Source organism: Cucurbita moschata, unplaced genomic scaffold (genome assembly GCF_002738365.1).
Source record: "Cucurbita moschata cultivar Rifu unplaced genomic scaffold, Cmos_1.0 Cmo_Scf00009, whole genome shotgun sequence".
Classification (NCBI taxonomy): domain Eukaryota; kingdom Viridiplantae; phylum Streptophyta; class Magnoliopsida; order Cucurbitales; family Cucurbitaceae; genus Cucurbita; species Cucurbita moschata.
In genome coordinates, this window is record NW_019268525.1 from 3,303,577 (window position 1) to 3,317,583 (window position 14,007).

General features: G+C 37.8%; 4 protein-coding genes across 7 annotated transcripts in view; 2 read left to right on the top strand and 2 right to left on the bottom strand.

Annotated features, from left to right (window-relative positions):
* Positions 1–168: 168 nt before the first annotated feature.
* LOC111447147 (protein PAT1 homolog 1-like) lies at positions 169–9,871 on the top strand. The gene is made up of 5 exons (XM_023086164.1): positions 169–767; positions 1,757–1,902; positions 3,388–3,444; positions 4,358–4,433; positions 7,230–9,871. Exons 1-5 carry the CDS (start codon positions 713–715, stop codon positions 9,320–9,322), a joined length of 2,427 nt encoding a protein of 808 aa, XP_022941932.1. The 5' UTR covers positions 169–712; the 3' UTR covers positions 9,323–9,871.
* A 107-nt stretch (positions 9,872–9,978) lies between these two features.
* LOC111447151 lies at positions 9,979–11,055 on the bottom strand. Of its 2 annotated transcripts, XM_023086170.1 has the most exons (4): positions 10,940–11,055; positions 10,664–10,782; positions 10,487–10,571; positions 9,979–10,405 (listed from the first exon to the last, which is right to left on the bottom strand). In XM_023086170.1, the coding sequence occupies exons 2-4, from the start codon at positions 10,756–10,758 to the stop codon at positions 10,205–10,207; spliced, it is 381 nt and encodes a 126-aa protein (XP_022941938.1). In that variant the 5' UTR covers positions 10,759–10,782; positions 10,940–11,055; the 3' UTR covers positions 9,979–10,204. The 2 variants fall into 2 exon arrangements, with proteins under 2 accessions (XP_022941938.1, XP_022941937.1); XM_023086169.1 differs by having other exon boundaries at positions 10,664–11,055.
* A 534-nt stretch (positions 11,056–11,589) lies between these two features.
* Positions 11,590–13,730, bottom strand: LOC111447150 (probable aquaporin NIP5-1). 2 transcript variants are annotated; one of them, XM_023086167.1, is made up of 4 exons: positions 13,451–13,730; positions 12,385–12,761; positions 12,201–12,262; positions 11,590–12,116 (listed from the first exon to the last, which is right to left on the bottom strand). In XM_023086167.1, exons 2-4 carry the CDS (start codon positions 12,709–12,711, stop codon positions 11,705–11,707), a joined length of 801 nt encoding a protein of 266 aa, XP_022941935.1. In that variant the 5' UTR covers positions 12,712–12,761; positions 13,451–13,730; the 3' UTR covers positions 11,590–11,704. The 2 variants fall into 2 exon arrangements, with proteins under 2 accessions (XP_022941935.1, XP_022941934.1); XM_023086166.1 differs by having other exon boundaries at positions 12,385–12,807; positions 13,451–13,535.
* LOC111447149 (N-acetyl-D-glucosamine kinase-like) overlaps positions 13,487–14,007 on the top strand; it is a 5,719-nt gene continuing 5,198 nt past the window's right edge. For both annotated transcript variants that reach the window (XR_002711226.1, XM_023086165.1), the window contains exon 1: positions 13,487–13,576. The gene's annotated coding sequence lies outside the window, so the exon portion shown is untranslated. The remainder of the gene's footprint in view (positions 13,577–14,007) is intronic.

Here is a 14,007-nt window from a genome sequence, read left to right on the forward strand (position 1 = left end):
TCCTCCCTTCGTCCGGATTTGTCTCACTAAGCACGTGCCTTCCGGTGAGTGAAAAAAAAATAAAAAATTATTTGGGTTTTAAAATTAAAAACTAAAATTATTAAATATGAAAAATGGAATTTAATTAAAATTAAAGAGATATGGAAAAAAAAAAAAAAAAAAAGTCTTCGTCTTCTTTCTCTCTCTTCCCCGATCTTTGATCTCTGTAATTACCTAAGCCCAACCTCCAAAATGTTCCTATTGTATCTCTTTTCTCTCTTTCTCTCCCTCTTGCGCGCGCGCTCTCTCTCTCATCGAGAGAGATGGGTTTTCTTCTTCTTCTTCTTCTTCTTCTTCATCTAATGGTCCTCAGTTCTAGCCTGAATTTGTAGCCCTTTTCGATTTTCTGTAATGCTGTCGTTTCTCTTCCTGTAAATCTTGGTTTTCAGTTTGAGATAACCCTAGAATAGAACCCACCGCGTTTGTGTGGGTGCTGTGTCTTTTTCTTGTTGTTTTAGAATTGGTTTCTACGCGGAGGAGGAGGAGGACGACGACGACCACACCGTTGTTTTTTGTTGTTTGGTTGTTGTTTCTCGGCTTCTTTGTCTGCTTCTGTTCTTCTTCTTCTTCTTCTGCTGCTGCTGCTGCTGCTGCTGCTTGTTTTGGTGTTTTTTGGTTGTATGGTTCGTCCCTTTCCGCGATTCTTCGAGGTTGTTTGATTCTTTCTTATGCCATGGAACAACTTGTTGATGCCAAGGATTTGAAGGGCTCTACGGAGAATTCCTCTGGTGAGCTCACTGTTTCTGCTTTGAGATTTGTCTCCGTTTTTTTCGTTTTTCGATCGAGTTCTTCTGGAGCTTGTTTGGATTTTTTGGGAAGTCGGTAGATGAAGTAGTTTGACGGTTTTTGTTGTTGGTGTATTATAGAGGTTGTAGCGTTCTAGTTAGTTTGGGACCTTGGATTGTCTGATTTTATGTATTTTTCTTGTTGTTTATTTGTTTAAATTTGTTTTGCTTTCGTATATATCTGCCTCTGTTAAAGTTTTCCCTGGTGCTCCAACTGTTATATCGTATCTATCTGCCTCTTTTGAGGCGTTTCTCAGTGCTGAAGCTGTATTTTTCGTATCTATCTGCCTTTGTTGAAGTGTGTTTGCATTTGAATGTTTAATGGTATCGTATGTTATGTATTTCTACCATTAAATTGGTTGTGTTTATGGTGGTATGATCCACTTTATCTGACTTGTGGCTAAGGGGAGGGCGAGATAGAATGTTTTGCATTCATACTTTGTTATTTTACTCTTCAAGAAGTATTGTAATTCGTGATTGGTGAAAGACATGCTTCATAGACCTTTTGTTGTCTCTTTCTTTGCGGAGCATTGCTAGTTTCCCTGTGTTTCTGCTATGCTTTAGGTATTTTGGCTAACGTGACTAGAGGTTTTTGGTGATGGGATAATTGCTGCTAGCTTTTAAGATCTTGGAAATGGGATGCTTTAGCCTTTAGCTTCTTGTAGACTTTTTATTTAGTTTAGTTTCTTTATGTTATTTTATCAGGTTACTCAGCTCAGCTGGTATATTTTGGCTCCTTCTGTTTGTATTTTCCCATTCTTGTTGAAAGTCTCAATTTCCTATGTAATTGAACTATTTTACTGGGTTCTGATATAGGAAGAGAGGTGGAAATGTTCAATTGGGATAAATTAGATTGTCCTCAGCCGTTGACTTTTTTCCCTCCCTTTTATTTCGAAAGCGACTAGTTGATGATCTTATTTTTATTTATGCAGCTAATTCACTCTTTGATGCTTCACGATATGAATTTTTTGGTCAAAATGTCGTGGGAGAAGTGGAGCTGGGAGGTTTAGAAGAAGACGAAGATGTTCCATTATTTGGGTCTACAGATGAAGAATATCGTTTGTTTGTTCAGGAAGAGGTAAGCTTTAGTTCACAGTTACGTTTCTTGAATGCTACTTTTGTTCCCTATGAAAGAAAGAGCACGTCAGAATTATTTATTTATATATATATGTTTTTGTGTATGTGCATGTGTGTGGATAAGAAACGAGAAATGTCTGACAAGTAGAAAAGGGGGACAACCTAGGGGTTGGGGGTGAACAAACTAAAAGAGCGCCTTCCAATCGATAAAGACTGTTGTACGGTTGTTACTATAAAAATAAAATAATTTTCTGTCACTATACCTCCAAATAGAAGTAATATACTATACACTTATAAAGAAAACTCAAATGAAGATGCATCCTCAAAGATCCTCTGCGTTCTTTCCTACCAAATGTGCCACAACAGCGCCATATAGAATGTTGGCCATTTTGGACATTTTCCACCTTGAACAAACTTTTAAGAGCCAGCTATCTATAGATCTCGGCAAACAACTGCCCACCCCAAAGATATTCATGAGGGAGAGTTAACCATTGGCAGCAAACGGGCAATGTAAGAGCAATTGATCCAGATTTTCTTCACTTTGAAGGAAACGACAGCACATCATCGGTGTGAGAGCCCAGTTCCTGCACTTCCTTTGAGCCATGCCCTGAGTGTTTAAACTTCTATGGACTATAGGCCACAAAAAAATGTTCACTTTTTTAGGGCACTTAAAATGTTAAATAATATAAAAAAGGAGACCCCACTGTAGGGCAGAACCCATCACTTCAGAAAAGTAGACTTTGAGGTGACTACACCCCCTGAATCAAGAGACCACAAAACTCAGTCATTACACTGTCCCGACGAGGCAATATCAAGTGAATCAACCAGCACAAGTGCACAACCCAGCTTTCCAGATTCCTATCAAAGAGACCGCTTTGGAGGTCATAATCCCAATCTCTCGCCTCACTATTTCAGGAATTATCGCATCTTGCTTCATTGAAATGAAGCAAATGGGAGTTTCTCTTCCAGAGTCAGTCCCCCCACCCATTCGTCCTTCCAGAATCTAACTTTACTCCCATTATTTACTTTAAAATTACGAAATCCGAGGAAGTTATATTTCTTGGCAATTTCAAATCACGGCTTTCCTTTCGCAAAGCCAAAGGTAGGCCTTGGTTTGATATAGCTGTGAATGGAGCTGTCTTAAAAATTCTGTCTTTTAAGGTACAATAAGGGAGCATGATTCGTTTTTGGAAGGACATACGGTTAGGAATGCTTCTTTAGCCTTTACTTTTCCAGATTTATTCAGCATTTCAATGAAACAACATGCTACCGTTGAGCAGTGTTGGAGGAACGAGGTTAATGATTGGGACCTTGGTTTTAGATGAGATCTTTTTCATTGGAAGGTCCTAGTTGGATTAGGTTGGTGGAGCTTTTTAATGTTATTTGGTTTGGAGATGGTCAAGATGAGGCTATTGGGACCATTGACAGTTATGGAAGATATGAGAAATAGTTTTAATGTTATCCTTTTTTCTTTTTTCAATTTCAGGGTACAGGGTTGGGATCTTTATCGGAAATGGATGATTTGGCAAACACTTTTGCAAAGGTATGCCTCCATTAATAATTATGCAAATAAAGATGAATAATAAAATCTCTTGAATTCTTTTATTGGTGTGATCTCCTGATGCGTTCTTTTGGGTGAATTAAATTACCAATTGCAAGAGGGAGAAAAGTCCAGATATTATACAGCAGTTTTCTTCTTCAAAAATAATGACGCAACTGATGTGATTTCGTTTTTGTTTATTACTTTGCCGAAAGATTTATACCATAGAATACTAATTAAAACTTTCTGCTAACTCCCATCATGATAGCAGTTGCTTTGGTTACAAAATAGTTACCAACTACTCTGCGAACAGAAAATATATTAACCCATAGAATATTAGTTAAAGGCTTACACTTCAAATTAAATCTTTTAAGAAGAAGATAATCTTTCATGTATGCGCATCTGAAAACCATGCATTTTAGACGATAAACTAACTTGACTTATAGTAAAGAAACTAACTTTTTTTAAAAGAATCTTGTTTACAAAACAGTCTTGATTTGAATATTTTTTAAGTTCTTATTCTCCCTCGTGTTTTTCTTAACACCCTTTCTGACTGGAAGGAACTTAGCAAGATTATGGGTTGACAATTGATTTCTTATCCAATATATGTTGGAGCTTACATGCATACGTGGCATGCTACTGCCTTGCCATCTTGGTTGGATAATTCAATTATGCCATGATTTTGTCATACTGATGCACTTTCATTGGTAGACATTGTCCTTGTTTTTACTAGGAACTAATTTTGTTGCCCCCATCTGCACCCTATCCTGAGTTTGTGTGTGTATTTCTGGATAAGAAACAGTATATCGTATATTAATATGAACTTACAATATTCTTTCTTATTTTTCTTCTTCTTCATGTGAATGGAAACAATAATTTTCATTGTTGTGTCACTCATTTGTTTTCTTTTGTACAGCTGAACAAAGTTGTTACTGGACCAAGACACCCTGGAGTTATTGGAGACCGAGGATCTGGTTCTTTTTCTCGGGAAAGTGAGTTTTTTATCAGTGGAATTTCTAAATTTATTCTTCTTTCTATACATATTTACATATTTAATTTATTTGGATAAGAAACATAAACTTGTATATTCTTAGAAAAGGAAGTACAAGAGAAGGAAACGAGCTATCCCCAAACCACTTAAGGATTACAAAAAGGATCTCCCAATCCCCTGCGGTGTTTGTCCATGGACGGTCTTCCAACAAAAGTCTCCAAAGACAACCACCACATTAAACTAAAGAATTTTGGCTTTTCCCTTAACATAGGTCCTAAAGATGAGCTGAAAGAAGGCAATGACATCACGTACCAGTTAGGGGACATAGACGGCAATGACATTATTTTGCAATCTGCTGCATTTATTAAGCTTCTCAAGGCCAAAAAGCCACAGAAAAACTCAAACCTTCCTTGGGACTTTTGATTTCCAGATGGCGTTGACAAAGGGATTGAATAGTGCTATCAACCTTGTCACTGATCTTCCTTGCAAAACATTTCGTTGAGAGTGCACTATCTCGGTTGAGTGACCACTTCTTTTTATTTTCCTATTCCTCGGATAAATCTCACGAGAAGGCTGGAAAGCTTTGTCCAATCCACAGTCACCTGATCCTAAAGGTTTCTTCTAAAATTTAAGTCGCATCCTAGAGTTGCAACGGACCAGCTTTGGGAAAAGGAGATGAATTCACCACTCTAAAGAGCCTTGAGAAAGTTGATAAACTGGAATCTTGATTAATTACTGGCCAATCCAGAACTCAATCTTATCCCCTCTACGAACATCAACTTATTGCTGCACATTCTTCTTTAGACAAGCTGTACCTATTAGAGATTACTTTCCATCACAAAGCATTTCACTCTGTAAATCTCCATCCCTATTTAGCAACGTGAGAAGATTGTCTTATTATCTCTAGATTCCCAACTCTAGGTAGCCGTTAGTTGTGCATTTAAGTTGGAAAAGCATTTTGACAATCACATCGCTGATTCTAACTAAAGATCTGAAAGTACATCCTCTCTCCCTAGAGATGTACATCCACTGAGAAGAAGGAAACTTAGGATTCAAAGTAAGTCCAAACTAAGGATTCCATTTATAGATTACTACATTCACTTAGAAGAAGTGACCCCCTCCCGAAGGAATTTTCACTATTAAAATATCCAATTCTCTTGATCCAAACATTCCTCAAAATAGCAAAAAGGTGCCCACTGAACGACCCCTTATCTTGAAATGGGGATAAAATAGATATAAAATGGATAAAGGGACCAATCTAGAGACTATGAAAAGGCCATTAACTTGTGAAGAATAAGTGATAATAAAAAATAAAAAAAAAGGGGGTCACCCTCCAAAGACCTCTCGCTTATCTTGAAACGGTGGATGGTGTAGGACCTCCTACATCACTAGGAAGCACATACACCATCTGTTTGATCGAATGCACATGTTAGATACATTTCGGACACGGATATATTTGCACATGTTTCATACACGTCCGACACGTGGAAAAAGGTATCCTATTTTACTTTTAGTCCATTTCTTTCCCATTTTGGACATGTCAAGGATACATGTGAGGCTCATATGGAGACATAGTGGGGACACAAAGCTGTGTCGACTTGAAAATTTTGATTGAGAATTAAAAAAAAAAAAATCTGTCCCCACTCTACCTTTTACTTACTGCCCTTATATTTGTCCCAACCTTTTTTCCGATAGGAAATAGGAACATTTCATTGACAAGATGAAATTACAAAAAAGGAGATACTCTCAAACGGATTGCAAAAAAAAAAAAAAAAAGACAATTGGTCAATGGGAGGAGGGCTCAAAATTTATCCCAACCTTTAAAACTCATCTGAAAGACAAAAAGAAATTGTGGGGGATGTCCACGTTACTATTTGTTCAAGCACATTTAATATTTTCATGTTACATCTCTGTGTCTTATCTATTTTGAAGTTCCAAATCTGTTAGTATCTATGCACTATTCTTTTAAACAGGTAGCCAATGAGTCTGGCCTACAAATTTATAATTTTAGAAATTTATGTGTCGCTGTGTTCATATCCTGTGTTGTCCGTGCTTCTGGCACATTTTTTGCAAGCCTAACACACTCAACGGACTTAAAGACCTTTCCTATTGCTGTAACCTACTCATTGTTCAAGCACATGTAATATCATGTTAAATTTATGTGTATTATCTATTTTGAAGTAGAAAATATGTTAGTTTATGTGCATATGCACATATATTCTTTAAAAGAGTGTCTGTTCTACATTTGTACATTTTATCAATTGATGTGTCGTTGCATCTGTATCCTTTGTCTGTGTCCATGCTTCTTAGAGTGGCACAACTTATTGCAAGACAAACACGCTTCAACATCCTTTAAGACCTTTCCTTTTGATGAACCTAACTGAAAAAGTACGACTTTTGGGGGTTTGGTTTTTTGTAGAGGTTGGATACCTTAATGAAAGGTTGTGCTTAGAAAAACATAAAGAATAACCTCATTAGAGAAACAGAAAGAATAACCTCATTTGGATAGCAGTTGTTTATAGGTTGTATTTCTGTATCCTTGAGCTCTAGAAACATGAAGAAAAGAAATGTATTGGGAATGAAAGATTTATTTTCTTTCACCATCTTGGTGTTTTATGTTCTATATGAAGCATGAGTGCTAATTGGTTCTCTTTTATGGTTATTTTAATAAATTATGGTGTATGATATTTTTTCTTCAGTCGATGTGTGTCCTCTCGTCCTTAAAGATATAGTTTCATTTTTAGCTCAAATGTTCTATATAGTAATTTTGAGCGCATATGATTATCATCTTCCTTAGGTTCGTCTGCAACTGATTGGGCACAAGATGGAGAGTTTTGTAATTGGATAGAGCAGCATGTATTTGATTCAGAATGTGCTCAGGAGGAGAAGAGATGGTCATCTCAACCTCAATCTTCTATTCGTCTTCCTGAACCAAAACCTTTGTATAGAACGTCCTCTTATCCTCAGCAGCAGCCTACACAACATCACTTTTCTAGTGAACCAATTTTAGTACCAAAATCTTCTTTCACATCATTCCCTCCTCCAGGAAGTAGGTCTCAACATGGTTCACCTCGTCACCTAAATGTTTCATCCCTTCCTGATGGAAGTCAGTTACCCTTCTCTGCACCTAACATCGCCTCTTTATCCAAGTCTAATATGCAGTTAGCTGGGATGCCGCATGGCTTGCATTATGGAGGCAACATGCACCAGTTCACCACTCCCGGCCTTTCTTTTAGTAGCAGGCCACAAAATCAGTGGATTAACAACGCTGGTCTATTACATGGGGATCACTCAAATCTCTTGAACAGTATATTGCAACAGCAACTATCTCATCAAAATGGCATCCTATCCTCTCAGTTATTGTCAGCTCATCAGCAGCTGCAACAGCACAGGCTACATCATCCAGTACAACCATCTTTGGCGCATTTTGCAGCTCTTCAGTCTCAGCTCTATAATGCCCATTCACCATCTTCCCATAGAGCAATCCTTGGATTGACTGATGTGAGAGATCAGAAACCTAAATCACAGAGAGGGAAACATAACATGCGTTCTTCTCAGCAAGGTTCTGAAACTGGTAGTCAAAAGAGTGATAGTGGATCCTTCCAGTTCAGATCTAAGCATATGACAGCTGATGAGATAGAAAGTATTCTGAAGATGCAGCATGCTGCCACCCACAGCAATGATCCTTACATAGATGACTATTATCACCAGGCTCGTGTTGCCAAAAAAGCTGCTGGGTCAAGATCAAAGAATGCATTTTGTCCCTCCCGACTAAGAGAGCTTCCATCTCGATCTCGTAGTGGTTCAGATCAGCATTCTCATTCCACACCTGATTCATTGGGAAAAATACCTTTAGCTTCCATTCGTAGACCTCGCCCTCTTCTTGAAGTTGGTCCTCCATCCTCAGGTTTGTGTGACGGTAGCTCTGAACAGACGATATCCGAAAGGCCTCTTGAGCAAGAACCAATGCTTGCTGCTAGAATCACCATTGAAGATGGTCTCTGTCTTCTTCTTGATATAGACGATATTGATCGGCTATTACAACATAATAAACCACAAGATGGAGGAGTCCAGCTCAGACGAAGGCGACAGATGCTGCTGGAAGGTATGGCAGCGTCACTTCAGCTTGTTGACCCCCTTGGAAAAAGTAGCCATGGTGTTGGCCCGTCTCCAAAGGATGACATTGTGTTCTTGCGTTTGGCCTCTCTTCCCAAAGGTCGAAAGCTTCTTTCTAAATTCCTCAAGCTGATTTTCCCTGGTAGCGAGCTTGCACGAATTGTCTGTATGGCTATTTTTCGTCACTTGAGGTTCTTGTTTGGGGGACTTCCATCTGATCCTGGAGCAGCTGAGACAACCTCTAATCTCTCAAAGACTGTTTCTGCCTGTGTTAACGGTATGGACCTTCGTGCATTAAGTGCTTGTCTTGTTGCTGTTGTCTGCTCATCAGAGCAGCCACCACTACGCCCCCTTGGAAGTTCTGCTGGAGATGGAGCCTCTATTGTTCTGAGGTCCATTCTTGAAAGGGCTACAGAATTATTAACTGATCCTCATGTTGCTAGTAACTGTAGCATGCCTAATCGAGCGCTATGGCAGGCATCTTTTGATGAATTCTTCAATCTCCTTACCAAGTACTGTGTGAGTAAATACGAGACTATAGTGCAGTCATTATTTTCGCAGACACCATCGACCACTGATGTTATAGGGTCAGAGGCAGCCAGAGCCATCAGTCGCGAAATGCCTGTGGAGCTTCTTAGGGCCAGCCTTCCCCACACCAATGAACCACAAAGGAAGCTTTTAATGGATTTTGCCCAGCGTTCCATGCCAGTTTCAGAATTCAGTGCCCATGGTGGAAGTCGTGGACAAATGAATTCAGAATCAGTTAGGGGTTAGGAAGGAAAAACACGATGAAGTTCCAGGTAAATGATGTTACCATTGAGATGGTTATATTCTGCATCGCTCGCTTCCTTCAAGAGGTGAACATTCTCGGTGTTGGATGAGGCAGGTCGTGATGATCGGTAAGTGGTGCGGATGTATCTCCAGGAGCCAGCTTGAGGGGGGGCTTCTACATCCATTTCAGCGTTTTTCGTTTAATATATTAAAAAAAAAACGTTCATAAAAAAATGCTTACTCTGTTTAATAATAGTCATATGCATAAATGTGTATTATCAAAATTGTTAATGGGGTTGTGACGGGAGCTTTATTTTGGTGCTCTGTCTTTAACTTGAGGCTGAAAAGTCGAGAAAACCGCTTGTAGAGGGCAGTAGAAAAATTCTAATACTTTCAGGAGTCCTCTTTTCCAGACATTTTTTATTTGGAAGGTGTATGTTTGTTCAAACTTTCTCAAGGCCATTCTCTCAGTGGTCTCTCTCAACTGGATTACAAATGTATGATGCCTCCTTACTTGGTGACTAAATTTTAGCATTCCCAGTCTTTACTTTATTAATGGACTGGTCTTAGGAAGATAATGCTTGGTGGAGTAATGGTTGGACTGTTGATTTTACTATCTTATTCACATTCTAGAGATTGTTTTCTTTCCGGCCCCGGCCCCCGCCCCCGGAAATATATTTCATTCTCCTGTCTTGATAGATAATTGCCCTCTAATGTGGCTGTTGTATTTTGATTCAATCGAGCGAAACGAATTCTAGTTATCCTATGGTTTGTTCTTGCTCATTTACATTCAACAATATAATATAAGAATGTTAGCAGATTGCAATTGCAAATGAGAATTCTTTGATTGATTGATTGATGAGGTTGGGAGGCATAAACTTTGAATTAGGTACGTGGTTTGTGATACGGATACATGGATCGAATTCTTCTGGTGTTCCTCCTTTGTAGGAACCTCTGAAGAGATTTCTTAATGGAGAAACCTGCATTACCATTTGGCATTTGCAGACTCAACCGTTCTGGGTTGCTCCACCATTGGCTCTTGCTGCTATTCCTCTCTTGGCTTGCTATCCCTAATATGGCTCTTACCTGCAAACATTGTATCCAATTTAGTTCATCTTGGAATCATATGAAAACAAAAGTTGGAGTGAAAAAGAAATAAGGATGAACCTGGAGTTCAGTCAAGTCACAGACCGAAGCTGTTCCATTATTGAAAACCATGATCTGCTTCTGATGATTCAATGGCATGGCCATCCTACACCCATAAACAAAAACCCAAAATCCACTTTCCATGAAAGTTATCAAAAAAACAAGAAGAAGAAGCTGAAGAAAAACGGGGTCTCTCACATGGGAATTGCAGGAGAAGATGGGCAAAGACAAAGCTCCAAACTGAACTCCCTTCCCATTTGCCAAATGCCAATTCCCTTTACCTCTTTTTTCATTTGTTTTCTGTCCCAATAAGACCTCTAAAAATGATATATAAAGAGAGGAAAACAGAGTTGTTTATGGTTTTAGGCAAAAGCTATCTAATTTGAAGAAAATAAGAGACTTTTAAACTGTCAAAAAATATCAACACGTTTACCTTCTAAGCAAATGGGCATGTGCAAAACGATAATTTATTACCAAAAATGGGGATGCCAATCACTCAAAGCATTAGGGTTAGTTGGAGGTCTTGAAGGGATATTGCAAATTTTTCACATGTGAATTTATTCCCCACTTTACAAGGTGTTGGAATTCCATACCCTCCTCTTGTGGCCTTTTTTTGTGTCCATTTTTCACCTCTATCACTACTTTTCTTTATTTTTGGTAATAAATATCCGCACTCGAAGATATCTAGATTCTTTAAGAAATTTAATTATATAATGGCTTCAAAGAAATAGCCTACAAAATACTTATTTAAAACGTGAAGATAAATTTTGCGACAACCTTCTGAGAAACGTCGCACCCTCGAGAAAAAGACTTTCCTAAAGCAAACTCTTTTTTTGGATAAGAAAAATGTGGGATTTCCATTTTTGGAAAAGTATTGGCCTTTATAGATATAGGTGGAGGGGTAGCCCACTACCTAATCTCGTAAATGACCTTGTCGATGTTTTGACTTTTATATTAATTTTAGCAGACATTATTTAGAAAACCTGATTAAAGTGTTTTTTTTAAAGAGTCGAGAACTAAAATTGAGTTAAGAGATTTAGATTTAGAGTAGGATGTGATTTATACACGTAGAGGAACATATTATATATAAATATATTAGTAAAAATATTGTTTTGATGTCTATGTTTTTAGTATAATTTTTATTTAGTTATTTCACAATGTTACATGTTTGATTTAATAAATAAGAAAGTCGCAATGTTAAATAAACATTAGGGTATGGATTAAATATAAAACCCAACCTTATACCAAACCCTCGTCGCCTGCTTCGTTCTTGCCCAGAAATTCTGCGATCTGATTAGCTTCCTTGTAACACAGAATCACATTCAGATGCTCCAATTCCGAGCACTCCTTCCTGCACTCTCCGGCTAAACACAGCCACGAACCGCCGTCCAGCTTCCATGCCGAGTTTCCACTGGATCTCGACGGGACCACCGCTTGCGAGCTTTCTCCCAATCGGCTGAGGCTTCCTTCATTTCGCCGCGCTGATTCCGCTGCCGTGTCTTGACGGAGCTTCACGGCTGTGTAGCCGGCTGCACCAGCCACTGCTCCGGCTGTGGGTGCTACTATGTATATCCATAGACCTTTGAAATTTTCTGTTGCGATGGCTGGGCCTAAGGTCCTCGCCGGGTTCATCGAACCGCCGGTTGCGCGCCTGCAGTATTTTTTATGTGGAAATTTTCATAATCTATTTAATGTTTTGAAAATTACAGAGTGATTTTCTAAAATTGAGAACTACCCGGCGACGAGAATGTTGAGCATTACCATGCCTCCGATTGCAATTCCGGCCAATTCCCCGACCTAATCAAATCAATCGAAGTTAATCGCTGACGGAAACGCCTTCTCTAATCTCTAAATCGAGATTCAACCTCTCAATTTCAGAACAAACAAGAAAAATTTCAGAGAGCAAATCGATTCAGTACCGCTCTGGTATCAGTGGCGACAGCAACAATGACGAACATGAGGAAGAATGTGACGATGAACTCGATCGCGAGGGCCTGACCGGTGCCGACGGAGGGCACGGTGGCGCCGCCGGACATGAACGGACGGAAGACGATCTTGAGGCTGAAAGCGGCGGAAATAGATCCGGATATCTGAGCGGTGATGTAGAGCGGGACGTGAAGCCATGGAAAGTGACGGAGAGCGGCGAAGGCTACAGTGACGGAGGGATTCAAGTGAGCGCCGGAGATGTGACCGATGGAGAGGATTACGGCCATCACCGCGAGTCCTGCGCATATCGCACTCGTCATCAGGCCGTTCTCCGCCGCCTGGTACTTCTCGTTCAGAATGGGCGCCGCCGCTGCGGAGAATAGCATTATGTATGTTCCAATGAACTCCGCCCCTACCTGAATTTCAATATTAAAATGTACCGAAATTTTGATTATATTCTTTTAAAAAATAATAATAATACTCTAATAACAATACTCATAAATTTTTAAAACTTTAATTTTTTTAAATAACTATGAACAAAATTTAAAAAAGAAATCAAATTGAAAACTTCAAAAAATATTTAAAACCTTAAAAAATACCTTTAAATATTTTCAAAAAATTAAAATATATATATTTATTGTCTACCTCAATTTTAAAAAATGTTCATCAATTTCAAAAGTAATATTAAAAATTTTAAAAATAGACGGTCTTCGTCCATTATAAAACTATTTAATAAAAGTTTATGATTTTTTTTCATTAAAAATACAAAATTTATGGATATTTTTTATTAATTTATAAATTTTAAAATACAAAATGGAGCATAAAATAATGATTTTTTTTTATTATTATTAATTTAACTTATTGAATTTTGTCACTAGAATATAAGTATAATCCATAAAAATTAAAAAAAAATCGATCAGATAATTAAAATTGTTACATATTTGTTAAATTTTTATTAAAAATCACGTAAATTTAAAAGAGAATAAAATTTATAATTTAACCTAAAAATAACAATAATATTGTAAAATTTTGCAAAAAAGGGAATTACAATTTTGTTACCTTTTGCAAGAGGGAGAAATCAGAGTAGCCGTTAGTTGGCGCCATTGACACTTGGCCCAGTAATCAACTACCACGTCTTCACCGGACGGGCATTGGAGCCGCCGTACCTGTCTACAACGGCCGGAGGTTAGGGCGGAGCTGCTGGTTGTTGTTCTTCTTTTCCTTCTTTCTTCGTTCCCCTTTGATCTTAAAGCTTTATTAAATAGGATTTAGGATCGTTGACATTTTAATCTCGTTGACTTCTAAAATATTGCATAAATATTACATCCCACCACTTCACTCTTCTAATAAAAAATTAATTATTTTAAATATTATCTTGGTTTACATTTTATATATTTTTAAACTTTAATTTATTTTATAACTTTATACCATTTCTCAATTTATTTATCTAAACAAGTCGTGCACCATTTTTTAAAATCAACTTGTAACGTATTTTATATATATAAATAATATGTTACAATTTAATATTTTGATAATTATTGTAATTTAGATAATAGTTTTAAAACATTTACTAGAAATAAAAGAATTTGAGTTTTTTTTTTTTTTTTTTTTTTTTA

Bases quoted from the DNA above. Each gene is read 5' to 3' on its own strand.
- LOC111447147 (XM_023086164.1), top strand. From the start codon at position 713: ATGGAACAACTTGTTGATGCCAAGGATTTGAAGGGCTCTACGGAGAAT. The intron at 768-1,756 runs GTGAGCTCACTG...TTATTTATGCAG, and splicing joins CTCTACGGAGAATTCCTCTG to CTAATTCACTCTTTGATGCT. The intron at 3,445-4,357 runs GTATGCCTCCAT...TCTTTTGTACAG, and splicing joins TGGCAAACACTTTTGCAAAG to CTGAACAAAGTTGTTACTGG.
- LOC111447151 (XM_023086170.1), bottom strand. From the start codon at position 10,758: ATGAAAAAAGAGGTAAAGGGAATTGGCATTTGGCAAATGGGAAGGGAG. The intron at 10,572-10,663 runs GTGAGAGACCCC...TTATGGGTGTAG, and splicing joins TCTTCTCCTGCAATTCCCAT to GATGGCCATGCCATTGAATC. The intron at 10,406-10,486 runs GTTCATCCTTAT...CAATGTTTGCAG, and splicing joins GTGACTTGACTGAACTCCAG to GTAAGAGCCATATTAGGGAT.
- LOC111447150 (XM_023086166.1), bottom strand. From the start codon at position 13,495: ATGGCGCCAACTAACGGCTACTCTGATTTCTCCCTCTTGCAAAAG. The intron at 12,263-12,384 runs GTACTGAATCGA...TGATTTGATTAG, and splicing joins TCGCCACTGATACCAGAGCG to GTCGGGGAATTGGCCGGAAT. The intron at 12,117-12,200 runs GTAGTTCTCAAT...AAAATACTGCAG, and splicing joins CTCAACATTCTCGTCGCCGG to GCGCGCAACCGGCGGTTCGA.